General features: G+C 43.6%; 1 protein-coding gene across 2 annotated transcripts in view; it reads right to left on the reverse strand.

Moving 5' to 3' along the window:
• FNDC3A (fibronectin type III domain containing 3A) overlaps positions 1 to 13,214 on the reverse strand; it is a 1,418,915-nt gene that overhangs the window by 624,824 nt on the left and 780,877 nt on the right. For both annotated transcript variants that reach the window (XM_069205374.1, XM_069205375.1), the window contains 2 exons: positions 10,217 to 10,276; positions 3,531 to 3,669 (listed from right to left, as the gene is read on the reverse strand). In XM_069205374.1, the coding sequence (XP_069061475.1) occupies positions 3,531 to 3,669; positions 10,217 to 10,276 (199 nt within the window). The remainder of the gene's footprint in view (positions 1 to 3,530; positions 3,670 to 10,216; positions 10,277 to 13,214) is intronic.

A 13,214-nucleotide genomic window follows, 5' to 3' on the forward strand; every position in this document is an offset into this window, starting at 1 on the left:
CAACATATCATCTCTTTTGTTCTGTATCAGTCACTTTTCTTTGTATGAACCCTTAAAGCAGGAGGCTCCCTGCGATTCGGTTATAGCAGCAGGGAGCTGACTGAAACATGGATGAATGTTCTGTTTCCATTTGTGTCACAGCGTTCTCGCATAATTAGGTTCACACATTTGAAGATCACTGGTCTAGATGGAATGAGAACAATAACTTTAAACTGAAGGAAAGAAGGGTGATTCCAAAGAATCAATGCAGAAATTGGAATATTAGTTGAAGGACGTGAGAGCACACTTTAAATAATAATCTAAGTCTTTGTCGGGCTGAAATACTAAAGTCTCAACAAAAAAAAAATCTGTGTTCAACCCCAAGTAGATGTGGCACAGAGCATATAAGCTTAACATTGAAGTCAATATGTAAAGTATTTATGCAGCACTCAGTTATAAAATGAAAGACAGTTATAAAAATGTAAAATGAAGAATATTTGAATAAATAAAAGGACACCAAAATAACAAAAGTCCAATAGGTAACACCAGCGATATGAGTTCTAAAGGTTTAATTTAAAAATAGCACCAAAAGTGCCAAATACCAAGTGCCAACCAAAGATATATGGTCATGCAAGATCAGGTCAAAGTCAAAAGTTAAGGTCGACCCTGATTGACTGCCAGGCAAATAAACAGACCATGTCCATCCCAGTGGAAAGTTTACCTTCTGAATAAAAGTTTACAGGAGAAAAAGTGGTCATAAACAAGTGGTCATAGGGGCAAACTGCAAGCTGGATACAAAGCAGGCTTAACAACAGCAGGGTGCTGAGGAGCAGGACCCCACTTCGGTTTTTGATGAAGGAGGGGAAAGATCTGAGCAGCCGGAGTCTGTAACCAAGAAGGCCTCACACATCGATCAAATACAGCTTGGTGTTGGTCTCTGTGAAGCCAGAGATGTTCCGATTTAGAAACGTTTCTGGAATCCAGATCTCCTTCAATAGGATAAACCAGCAAGTTGGATCCGACATCAACTGCTTCGGCTCATCTGCAATCCTGGTCTCCCGCAGGTTCTTCAGAGGAAAAGTTGGCAAAATTGATCCAGGGTCTTACAGTTTAGACAGAAGTAGTACACTCTAACAACAGCCAAGGGTCCAGGAACTGGCAGGGCAATAATTGGGTTTAAGAGCTCACTCCAACAGAAGCCAGCAGCAGGGTCCAGTGCAGGTTCAGTTGGAACTGGTCAGCTGAGCAGTTAAAGGGGAAAAGGCCTTTGAAGCTGGTTGTGTCCCCACAGCACACACAGGAGGTCAGACAACTAACCCATGGAATCACTTCTGGGGTCCTAGGTAAATGTGAAGTATTTCCAGTCTTCCTTCAGGATTCAGACAGCAGGGCAGACCTTCTTCTGATTCTTCACAGGTCCAGGAGTGTTCTTAAGAAAGTTTTGGGGAATGCCACCTTTATGCCCCGTCCCAGCCTGTGTATGGGGGGAAATGTATTTCCACCCTTTAACCAGTTCGGGCAGCTCCCTTCTTCCCACTGTGTTTGGAGCTAGACTGGGAGAAAGTCAAAAGGTCCTGGATGTGAGCTTCATCTGCCTGTGACAATGTAGGCATCCTTTGAAGTTCAGGAAGGGGCTGGTCATAGCTCCCCAGGCTATCCCCTCAAGGTAGGAAACTCCCTTCTCATTCAATTCCCATTTGTCCACTGTCTGGGAGCAATACCCATCTCTCCACGAGAGAGTCATCAGTAAACAGGTGAGAGTTGGACACTCGCAGAAAGGCCTTTTGGTTTTAGACAGGATCACAACAATTTTCTAAAAGTGTATTTTCCAAAATAGTAATGTAAATGCCCATTAACATTAAATTAGAATGATAAATTATTATTAAAATGAGTACTTGATTAATTTCTCTAGCTTTTCCAAAAATGAATTTAGCACTTTTTACATGTAATAGTGTGGACGAGTAATAGTTCATACGAGAGACAGTAGTGTACAGGAAAAAATGACTTTAGAGGGGTTTCACTGCCAGGACATGTACAACATTAATTTCTATATGTCCTACTTTTAAATACTATGCACCCTGTCTTACTTGGCATTAGGGCCTAACTTAGGAGACTTATCGATATTAAAGAAAAGGTTTAGGCCTGTTAAAAGGGTGATTTTGACAGGTCTAAATGGCAGTTTAAAACCGTACACCCATGTGGCAGGAGAAGGCCCCAAAATAGCTTTTTCTTACTTCAGTAAGTGACATAATGAGCGCTGCAGTCCACTGGTAATATTTAATCTACAGACCGTGGGGTACATGTAGTACCATATACTAGGAACTTACAAACAAACTAAATGTGCCAATCAGCTGTGTCCAATTTTTAAAATATTTGAAAGAAAGAGCACAAGCACTTTACCACTGGCTAGAAGGGGTAAAGTGTGCAGAATCCTATTGGCAACAAAAGCAGGGTTCTGCAAAAGGCAGAAATCTGAGGAAACACCACACAAAGGATTGTCAGTTCCAACAACCACCCTGCCCCTTAGTCCTTTCTATACTCTCTTCCACCACCTAATCAGAGTGATGGTCTCCACAGCCATCAGGGTTCTCTTTCCTCGCTAAGTATCAGGTTGGTATTTTTTTCCCTCAGGGTACTTCCATCTTTCTATGCCTCTCAGAGTCCTCTCACCACCTACTTTCTTCAAGGTAATCCCCTCTCTATACCACATTTGGGTACTCCCTTCTCACTAGTAATTAGGGCATTCTATATCATTGTATTTTTCAGAGCCATTGGTGACGCCAACCAGCATGCACTACCTTCGTGCTGTGTTTACCCCTCTGTCTTGTGACCTTCTTAATAAACCAAGATTTGATCTTGATTTCTGATGTGGCATAGGTGTGCATTAGAGCTGGCGGAAAACAAATAATTGGATTTGCCAACACCACAACTGCCATGCTTTAGAATTTTCGACAGCCCGATCCCAGGAACAAATCAGAGGTTGATGCAACAGGTATTAAAAGTTGTGAAAATATGCAAAACACTTAGTCGCAAAGGTTATGCAAACATGTTTAACAGGTTCTCTTGCATCATATCACATGCAACGTGTGACCATTAGCAGTAACACAGTGTCCAAGCAAACAGGCTATTCCACTGAGTTTACGTAGTCACCACTAACCAAGTACAAAAGCATTGATCTTTTAAAAACAAATACTAGTAGTTTGTGTTCTATTAAGCACTTACTATAATTATAATATATTTTGCAACCTTCTTATTTTATTTTAATTTAACAAAAAAGACTTCAGGGAGTGCACTGGCATACGTTAATAATAATTGAAAGTAAGTTGATTAACTGCGAGTCCTTAGGGAGATGGTCCAGTTTCTGACTGGCAATTTATAAAAGTTCCTTTGTCACTGTTGGTACTGGGTATAATTTTCACAGTGAATCAAGAAACAGAATAACAACCATAAAAGTGACGTCTCTTCTTCTAGTCACACATTAATTTATTTAAACAATAGGGTACTGTGCATAAAGCATTCTGGTTCCTACTTTCCACCGCAAAGTAAATTACCTTCCACTGCAAAGTGAGTGAATTTTTTGTCCTGTTAGTTATCCATGGAGGATTTGGTGTTTCAGGCTCACAGCTCATTGTTGTAAAACTCACAGCTTCTGAGGGTGTTCCCTTTATGGAATTTGCTTCTGCTTGAACCCTACAGAAAAAATAAGCCAATTGTTCAACACCAGTTTCTCTGTAATGTACCTACTGCCTAATAAAGAGTAAGCACCTTGAAAAACGAGCAGTGTACAAATCTTATAAAAATTCTACACTAACTATACTTGTCCCTTCTATTATTCAATTATTCCTGCTAAATTTCAAATTGACACATTTACCACATCATAAATATTAAGTAACTTAACTTAAAATATATACATATGAGAGATAGTGTGCACAGAGTCCAGGGGTTCCCCTTCGAGGCAAGATAGTGGCAAAATTAGACTATTCTAATGCTCTATTTTGTGGTAGTGTGGTCGAGCAGTAGGCTTATCAGAGGGTAGCATTTGTTGTACACACACATGCAATAAATGAGGAACACACACTCAAAGACTTAACTCCAGGCCAATAGTTTTTATATGAAAAAATATATTTTCTTAATTTATTTTTTAGAACCACAAGTTTAAGATTTGAAGTAAACACATAAAATGCAAGGTGCTCCCCACATTTTAAAAGTAGACAGTGCAAAAATCAACAGTTCCTGGGGGATGTAAGTATTGGTTAGATTGTGAGGTAAGTAAGACACTTACAAGTCTCAGTTCCTGGGCATAGGCAGCCCACCATTGGGGGTTCAAGGCAACCTCTAAGTTACCACACCAGCAGCTCAGGGCCGGTGAGGTACAGAGGTCAAAGAGGTGCCCAAAGCACATAGGCGCCTCTGGAGAACAGGGGTGCTCCGGTTCCAGTCTGCCAGCAGGTAAGTACCCACGTCCTCTGGGGCAGACCAGGGGGGTTTTGTAGAGCACTGGGGGGACACAAGTAGGCACACAAAACACACCCTCAGTGGCACAGGGACGGCCGGGTGCAGTGTGCAAAGCAGGCGTCGGGTCTTGTATTGGTTTCAATGGAGGGACCCGGAGGTCACTCTAGTGGTGGAGGCAGTGCACAGGGGGGCTTCTCGGGCCAGCCACCAACTGGGCTAGGCATATGGTCACCTGGGGGTCACGTCTGCACTGAAGTTCGGTTCCTTCTGGTCCTGGGGGCTGCGGGTGCAGTGCTTGGTCCAGGCGTCAGGTCCCTTGTTACAGGCAGTCGCGTTCAGGGGTAGCCTCTGGATTCTCTCTGCATGCGTCGCTGTGGGGGTCCAGGGGGGTCGTCTCGGGCTACTCACGAGGTCGCAGTCGTCTGGGAGTCCTCCCTGTGGTGATGATTCTCTGGATCTCGAGCCGGGGGCGTCGGGTGCAGAGGGTGAAGTCTCACGCTTCTGGCAGGAAGAGTGAAGTTCTTTAGAGTTGAAAGAAAGTTGCAAAGTTGTTGTTGAAATTGAGCAGAGCCGCTGCTCACTGGAGTTTCTTGGTCCTTTGGTCCAGGGCAGTCCTCTGAGGTTTCAGAGGTCACTGGTCCCTGTCGGATGCGTCGCTGCTTGCAGGTTTTCGATTCAGATGACAGGCCGGTAGGGCTGGGGCCAAAGCAGTTGTTGTCTTCCGTCTTCTCTGCGGGGCTTGTAGGTCAGCAGTCCTTGTTTCTTCAGGTTGCTGGAATCTGATTTCCTGGGTTCTGGGGTGCCCCATAATACTAAATGTAGGGGGGTGTTTAGGTCTGGGAGGGCAGTAGCCAATGGCTACTGTCCTGGAGGGTGGCTACACCCTCTCTGTGCCTCCTCCTTGTGGGGAGGGGGGTACATCCCTAATCCTATTGGGAGAATCCTCCAAAACTAAGATGGAGGATTTCTAAAGGCAGGGGTCACCTCAGCTCAGGACACCTTAGGGACTGTCCTGACTCGTGGGTGACTCCTCCTTGTTTTTCTCATTATCTCCTCCAGACTTGCCGCCGAAAGTGGGGACAGTGGCCGAAGGGGCTGGCATCTCCACTAGCTGGGATGCCCTGGGGTGCTGTAAAAAAAGGCATGAGCCTTTGAGGCTCACCGCCAGGTGTTACAGTTACTGCAGGGGGAGGTGAGAAGCACCTCCACCCAGTGCAGGCTTTGTTCCTGGCCACAGAGTGACAAAGGCACTCTCCCCATGTGGCCAGCAACTCGTCTGGTTGTGGCATGCTGGCAGAAACTGGTCAGCCCCACACTAGAAGTCGGATTGGTATTCAGGGGTCATCTCTGAGATGCCCTCTGGGTGCTCTGTACAATACATTCCACACTGGCATCAGTGTGCATTTATTGTGCTGAGAAGTGTGATACCAAACTTCCCAGATTTCAGTGTAGCCATTATGGAACTGTGGAGTTCGTGTTTGACAAACCCCCAGTCCATATACTCTTAAAGCTACCCTGCACTTACAATGTCTAAGGTTTTGCTTAGACACTGTAGGGGCATAGTGCTCATGCACATATGCCCTCACCTGTGGTATAGTGCACCCTGCCTTCGGGCTGTAAGGCCTGCTAGAGGGGTGACTTACTTATGCCACAGGCAGTGTGAGGTTGGCATGGCACTCTGAGGGGAGTGCCATGTCGACTTAGTCATTTTCTCCACACCAGGACACACAAGCTGTGAGGCAGTGTGCATGTGCTGAGTGAGGGGTCCCCAGGGTGGCATAAGACATGCTGCAGCCCTTAGAGACCTTCCCTGGCATCAGGGCCCTTGATACCAGGGGTACCATTTACAAGGGACTTACCTGAGTGCCAGGGCTGTGCCACTTGTGGACGCAAAGGTACAGTTTAGGGAACGAACACTGGTGCTGGGGCCTGGTTAGCAGGGTCCCAGCACACTTTCAATCATAACTTGGCATCAGCAAAGGCAAAAAGTCAGGGGGTAACCGTGCCAAGGAGGCATTTCCTTACACATATACACAACAGTGCCATTAACAACCTCTATTATTTACCAAAGCCTTTTCCATGACTGAAAGAGAACACGCCACTAAAATGAATCAAACGCTTTCTCTGTACATAAAGTGATCATGAACATTTCCCTCCCATTCGATACAAGCAGAAAACCTGTGCAAATCCCTTATGGTGGATCTCTATGGCATGAAGCTAGACTGACCCATAAGTAAGAGCCAGCAAATCACATGCCATCAGTGTGTCGGTCAATACCTTCACCAATATTTAGGAGGGAACCTGGACATAAGAGGGGCATTACTTTGATGGCTTAGCAGAGTTAGCATTCATTATTCACATATTCACTGAGTGAATCTGGCTGATGATGTCTGTTAGAAATGAGGTCTCTGGTTGGCAGTCAGTTTGCACTCTGTCCAAGCAGGGACCCTCACTCTAGTCAGGGTAAGGGAGACACACACCTAGGATAACCCCTGCTCACCCACTTGGTAGCTTGGCACAAGCAGTCAGTCTTATCTCAAAGGCAATGTGTAAAGTATTTGTACCAACGCACACATTAACCAAGTGACAACACTACAAAATAGACACAACACCAGTTTAGAAAAATTGCTAATATGTATCTAAATCAAACAAGACCAAATCAATAGAAATCCAACATACACAAGCAAAGTTATACATTTTTAAAGTTAAGAGTCTTAATCCATAGAAATCAATGGGTACCTTGTTTTTACACAAAGTGCCTGGTTTGCGTCAAAAATATGCATGAGCGAGCATGCATCAATAAAGTCAGCAATGCGTTGATTCCTTACTTGCAAATGAGGTCGTGCATCGTTTCTTCTCTGCTCGAGTAGGTTGATGCGTTGCTTTTCTCTCCCCCAGTAGAGCGATGCGTCGATTTCGAGAAAGGCAACCTCGATTCAGCACAAGTTTACTGTGGTTTTGGTGCCCAGCGACGATGTGTGTGAAATCCCAGCACAGGGTGGTGAAGAGCTGCGCTGCATGGATGATGCCTCAATTTTGGAAGCCACACACAGGTGTTGTGTGGATTTCCCAGCCACAATGCAGGTGGTGCGTCACTTTTTCAGCCACAAAGCAGATGCTGCATCGATTTTTCTCCTGCATGGCTCCCGTGCGTGAATGTCAGTCTTGGTTCCACCATCTTCTCCTTCTAGGGGCCCAGGGACTGGATTAGAAACCAACTGGTAGGGAAGGCATCTCAGCAAGAGAGTCCAGGTGCTGGCAGAGGAAGTCTTTGATGGCTCTGAGACTTCAGAACGGGGGCAAGCTTAGTCCAAGCACCTGAAGACACTTCACAAGCAGGGAAACACAGCAAAGTCCTATCTTTGTCCTCTCAAAGGTAGAAGCAGCAACTGCAGGCCAACCAAAAAAAGCACACTGATGGGCAAAGGGGCAGTACTCCAGCTCTTCAATTCTTCTCCTTGTCCTTGGCAGAGGTTCCTCTTGATCCAGAAGTAATCCGAAATTCTGGGGTTTTGGTTCACTACTTATACCCATTTCTGCCTTTGAAGTAGACAAACTTCAAAGGAAAGTCTCTGTTGTTCACAAGATCCTGTGTTGCCCAGGCCTGGCCCCAGACACACCAGGGGGTTGGAGACTGCATTGTGTGTGTACAGACACAGCCCTTTCAGGCATGTCAGCTCCTCCTGACCCAATCTAGCCCAGGAGACCCATCAGGATATGCAGGCTACACCCCTGCTCCCTTTGAGTCACTGTCTAGATGGAATTCACAAACAACCCAAATGTCAGTCTGACCCAGACGTGGTTTCCACAAGCAGACAGAGGCCCAGAATGTTTAAGCAAGAAAATGCCCACTTTCTAAAAGTGGCATTTTCAAACTGACAATCTAAAAAACAACTTTACCAAAAGTTGTACTAGTTCCCCAAAGGATCATCTCTAGGGTGCAGGCAGACTGGCGCACCAAAATATTCTGCTGCAGAGTAGGGGCTGGAGCTACCTGCCTGTGAATAGGATTCCGTGACTCCTGAGGGAAAATTCACAGAGGAGGAAAAGATGAAGATTATGGAGGATGGGGGAAGAGGTGGTGGAGGTAGTGGAGTAGGTTGTGAAGGGCTCATTAGAGGAGAATGGCTAACAGTAGTGTCCTTAGACTATTGGGAGGTGCTGGTTGAGGATGAGTGTCCAATTCTGGAGCGCCCTCAAAGGCGTGTCTTTCCTTTTTGGGCAAAGTCTTCTCAGTGGTATACAGAGTAGGTGGCCAATAAAGATCCAATGATGCCTTTCATCAAGATGCTGTTGAAGAAGTTTAAGGATGAGACGTGCATTGTAGTCTGTCACCAATTTTGGAGCATGTTGGTTTCAGCACCAACGCTGCTTTTGGCTTCAAAGGTTCAGCGCCAACATGTTGTGTCAGACTCGAGAGCCGATAGGACTTGACAAGCTTAGTTGGACCCGTCTTCAGCTTTTATGTCTTACCTCAGTGCCTACCAGAGCCTGAGGGTGGTGGCTCAGCCAAGTGTGGCAGTGGCTTGTGCATGGGGCTCCACACCTGACCACAAGCAGGCAGTGTTCAGCTCCAAGGTGCGGCCTTTTATATGTCTTAGAGGCCTATATAGAAGTATGGGTGTAAGTCGTACACATGCGTCCCAGCGTGGCCATGGTGTGAGGCTCAGGGTCAACTGAGGATGACAGGGTCTTCATGGAAACTATCCTTTCCATCTTGGAGTTCCTCTTCTGGCTCTCCGGATTTGGATCCATTGATCTCAGGGCTGGGTTTTTGGGCCGGCACATTGGGGAACTCACCAAACTCTTCTTATTCGATGCTGAATGGGTCTTCCTTGCTGAAGATGTTCAGAGTTTTCAATGAGGATCGAATCAGGAAAGGTGGAGGTCAACTCAGGGGTAACTTTGTTGGCACTCAGGGCATACGCTCCATCAAGCTCTGCACATCTTCATTCTTCGGCATCAATAGGAAAGATGCAGGCCCCAAAAAGAAGAAGTGCCCTGAGTGCTGACTGGCCCAGTCTTCTAAGACACAATTCAGAGTAGTGGACAAACAGGGATAAAGAAATTATGAGGCCCAGCATAGAGGACTCTTTTTGGCGACACAACGATCATCGTCAAAGGCATTAACACTGTGGAGAGAGGCATAATCTTCCTGACTAGAAGAATACAGTTCTTTTTCAGCAATAACATAAAACCTTCTTATTATATATACACATATAAACGCTACTCCGTAGGAAAAAATATGGCAAGGTCTCAGAGATTTCAGAACAGACAGGAAATTTGTTACTTCAAGAGTATCAACCTAAGCATACATAAGATGAGTTTCAGGTGGGCAATATGGCAGCACACAGGAGTTGTGGCCCACCACCCTCAGAGGTTATGCAAAAGACGGTAAGGAGAAAGGATTTTTGGGGATGGATTACCATTTGTCACACAGGTCAGTGGGTATATAGAGCTTTATAAACTGTTTTTCAGTTACATACCTACTTACATCTCAGAGCCTCAAACCAATTACTGTAGGAAGTATATTACTGCATGCAAGGCAAGTGAGGCTAATCAGAATTTGAGCATTTTAAATAGCTAAATCATCCAAGCATAAAGACACCGTATTATAGGTTCAAACAAGAGAAATGGACTCAGAATATAAGTGTTAACTCTGTTGGCATGCAAGAGAATCCATGCAAAGACGGCTAAACCAGCAAATATTAACTGTATAGGAAAGAACATTTAACGTACAACAGCTCTTCCTCATAATTCTTTATTGAATATGCAGCATTACCTTGCATGGTAATCAGTTGCTGGCTTCAGATCATCAACAGTTACACAGTTCTTTTCTCCACTGAAAAGAGTAGGTTAGAGGAAAAGGTTAAGTTTAAAGTATAACCTTCAAAGTATAAAAAAAAAAAAAAAATACATTAAAATACTTCACGAGAAATCATGCTTCAACATTCTTTCACATTATTTGCATGTGCTTTTCAATTTAAAAGCTTTTTCATTCATGCAGTTAGGGACATGAAAAAGAAAAGTTGATTATATATTACTTTATTTCTTTCCACATAGGTTGCTACATTATTTTATTTCTCTCACATGGTATCTTCCAGGTAAGAAATCCACTTACCTGCATTGGCATTATTTGGTAAGAAATGTGCACAAGAAAACAAGCATTTTTCTGAAGGTAATATTTTCTTCTTATAGATAAGACCTGCTCCAAACCATTTTTTGTGTACCACTGGGGGGAATGGGTTCTAATATAATTAATTGGTAAGGTATGAATGCCTAGAGATGGTAAATATGTGATAACAAGTCATTACTCTTTGCCTTTTGTGAGTTACTACTCCACCCCCAAGATACCTTGATGTAAATGTAATTCTTATAAAAAAAAAATTATTGTGAATTTTATTAAAAATACAATTACAGTAAATGTGATTATATACATTGATAATTATAATAGTAAGTTTGGTTATCTTAAGTACACCAAGTAAAATTCATAATTTTTCATAATTTATTTTTCCAGAGCTGGTGGTGAATGACTGTGCAGCATCATGAAGAAAACTGAAACAAGCATATCCTGTCCCTCTGATCCCCAGTGTATAATTTAGAGACTATTAAGCGAAAAGCTGGAGGAAGTGTCAGTGACGATACTGGGATGAGTGCACGAGTAAAACCTTAAACAGAAGAACATAAGTGTATGTTGAAGAATGTATATTTTGTCAAAAAGATAAAATGCTACAAAAGGGAACATCAACGCATGAGAAATGATTCAAGGACATGGAGCTTAGAGTTGACAAAAGGCTTCAAGAGTGTGCAACCATTAATTGTGATTCAAAGATCTTAGAAGTTTGTAGTAGGGACATACTGGCTGCAGAAGCTCATTTTCATGCATCTTGTTACAGGGACTATACACGGGTTAAAGCAAAGGAGGAAGACCATGCATCTAGCATTCAAACCGATGATCACTACAAGAATATGAGAGATGAAGCATATGATGAACTATTTCAATACATTAGAACTGTGATTACTCCTTGGGTGACTCTCACGGAAAGGCTTGAAACCCTCATGACACACAGAGGAATATAGGGAATAGACTAACCAACAAAGAATATAAAAGAAGAAAATTGGACTCCGGGTTCGGTGACAGCCTCCACATATTCCCAGACAACCAAGGAAAATTACTGGCCCAACCTGATAGGGGGGTCATGCTACAGGACATTGTAAGAGAAAACCAAAGTTTGAAAAAAGAATCATCAGTTTGAAAGGTTAAGGCAACAGACATGAACAAGATCATTGATCAAACATCATCACACATAAGAGCACTGATTAAAACAAACTTGACATCAACACCATGGCCATATCATCCATCAGACGTTGATAAAGATTCATTTACAGTGCCTGATTACCTTAAACACTTCTTATTGAGACTTCTGATAGGAAATCCAGAAAACACAAAGCCATCCAAAAGGGTTGCATTACTTTTGCAATCATTCAGTCTGGACATTATGTACGCAGTCACAAGTGGCCAGCAGAAGTCCCCCCAAGCAATTGTTGCTCCCATACGTCGTAAAAATGCTGATAGGCTACGCCGAAATCATTTGCACTCTATACAGACTCGGTCATTTGATTTCATACTCACAACTGGAAGAAAATGATACCACCTTGTGGCTTCAGTAACTTGCTGCTATGTTAAATGAGCAAATTTTTCTTCCAGCTGACACTCAGCCTCATGTCTTCACTAACTTAGCACGGGATAACATTGACAGGCTGGAAGAGACTCTTACTTGTAAGGGGACAACTCATTGGGTCAACGGTATACCTGTGCTGCCCAAGTTGTTTGGACCACAACCTTTTAAAGCTCCTCTTCCAAGCACAAACACAAAAGCAAAGAAAATTGACCTCACAAACACTGAAGAATTGTTCATGTATGTTTCTGGTGAACGAGCTGGGCCTCAACCTTTGATGACAAGTAACAAAGTCATGCCGGAATGTGTTGCCCAACTGAAGTTTGCACAAAATATTAATATAATCTGGGTTGCTACAAGACAAGAAGCGAGCCTCACACAGATAATACCAAGTTAGGATTTAACATCAGTACTACAGAACTAGTTAGTGCATCACAGGATTCCATTGGCTACTTGCACACCATTATTGGCCCTGCAACTGAGTTGACAACTGTTTCTGAAATTGTGAAACAATCAGAGCTTATAAGGGAATCACTGCATTTGGTGAAAACTGTAGTGGTCATGGATCAAGCCCTCTACGCGAAAGCAACTGAGATCATGTGGAAGAACAAAGCAAGGTACGGCAGAATCATTCTTCAAATGGGCACCTCTCACACCATCTGCAATGTGATATCAATTTTTGGAAAACGCTTTCAAGAAGCTTGCCTTGGCAGACTTTGCATTGAAGCAGACATGATAGCAGAAGAATCAATATCATTTGTACTAGAAGGTTGTATGTACAATAGTGCAGTTTGAGTACACAAGTATGTCTATGAAGCTATGTTGAGACTGGCTTGATTGGAATGTATCCCCTGAAGTGAAGAATTATGAAGGCATTCAGGTAGTCTACTCCTTCATTGAGGATGTTAGTGACTTATGACAACAGAGATTAGACAACCTCTTGTAGAATTCTACCTTAGCCGTAGTAAAACAGCTGTGGGATGTATTTCTGGAACATCTTTGCCATGACAATGGATATCTCTCTGCATTTTGGATGTCGCATGTGGATACTGTTGAAAATGTCTTGCTGGCTCTGCTGCATGCTGCTTGAGAAGGAAATTG

The sequence above is a fragment of the Pleurodeles waltl genome, chromosome 8 (genome assembly GCF_031143425.1).
Source record: "Pleurodeles waltl isolate 20211129_DDA chromosome 8, aPleWal1.hap1.20221129, whole genome shotgun sequence".
Taxonomy (NCBI): domain Eukaryota; kingdom Metazoa; phylum Chordata; class Amphibia; order Caudata; family Salamandridae; genus Pleurodeles; species Pleurodeles waltl.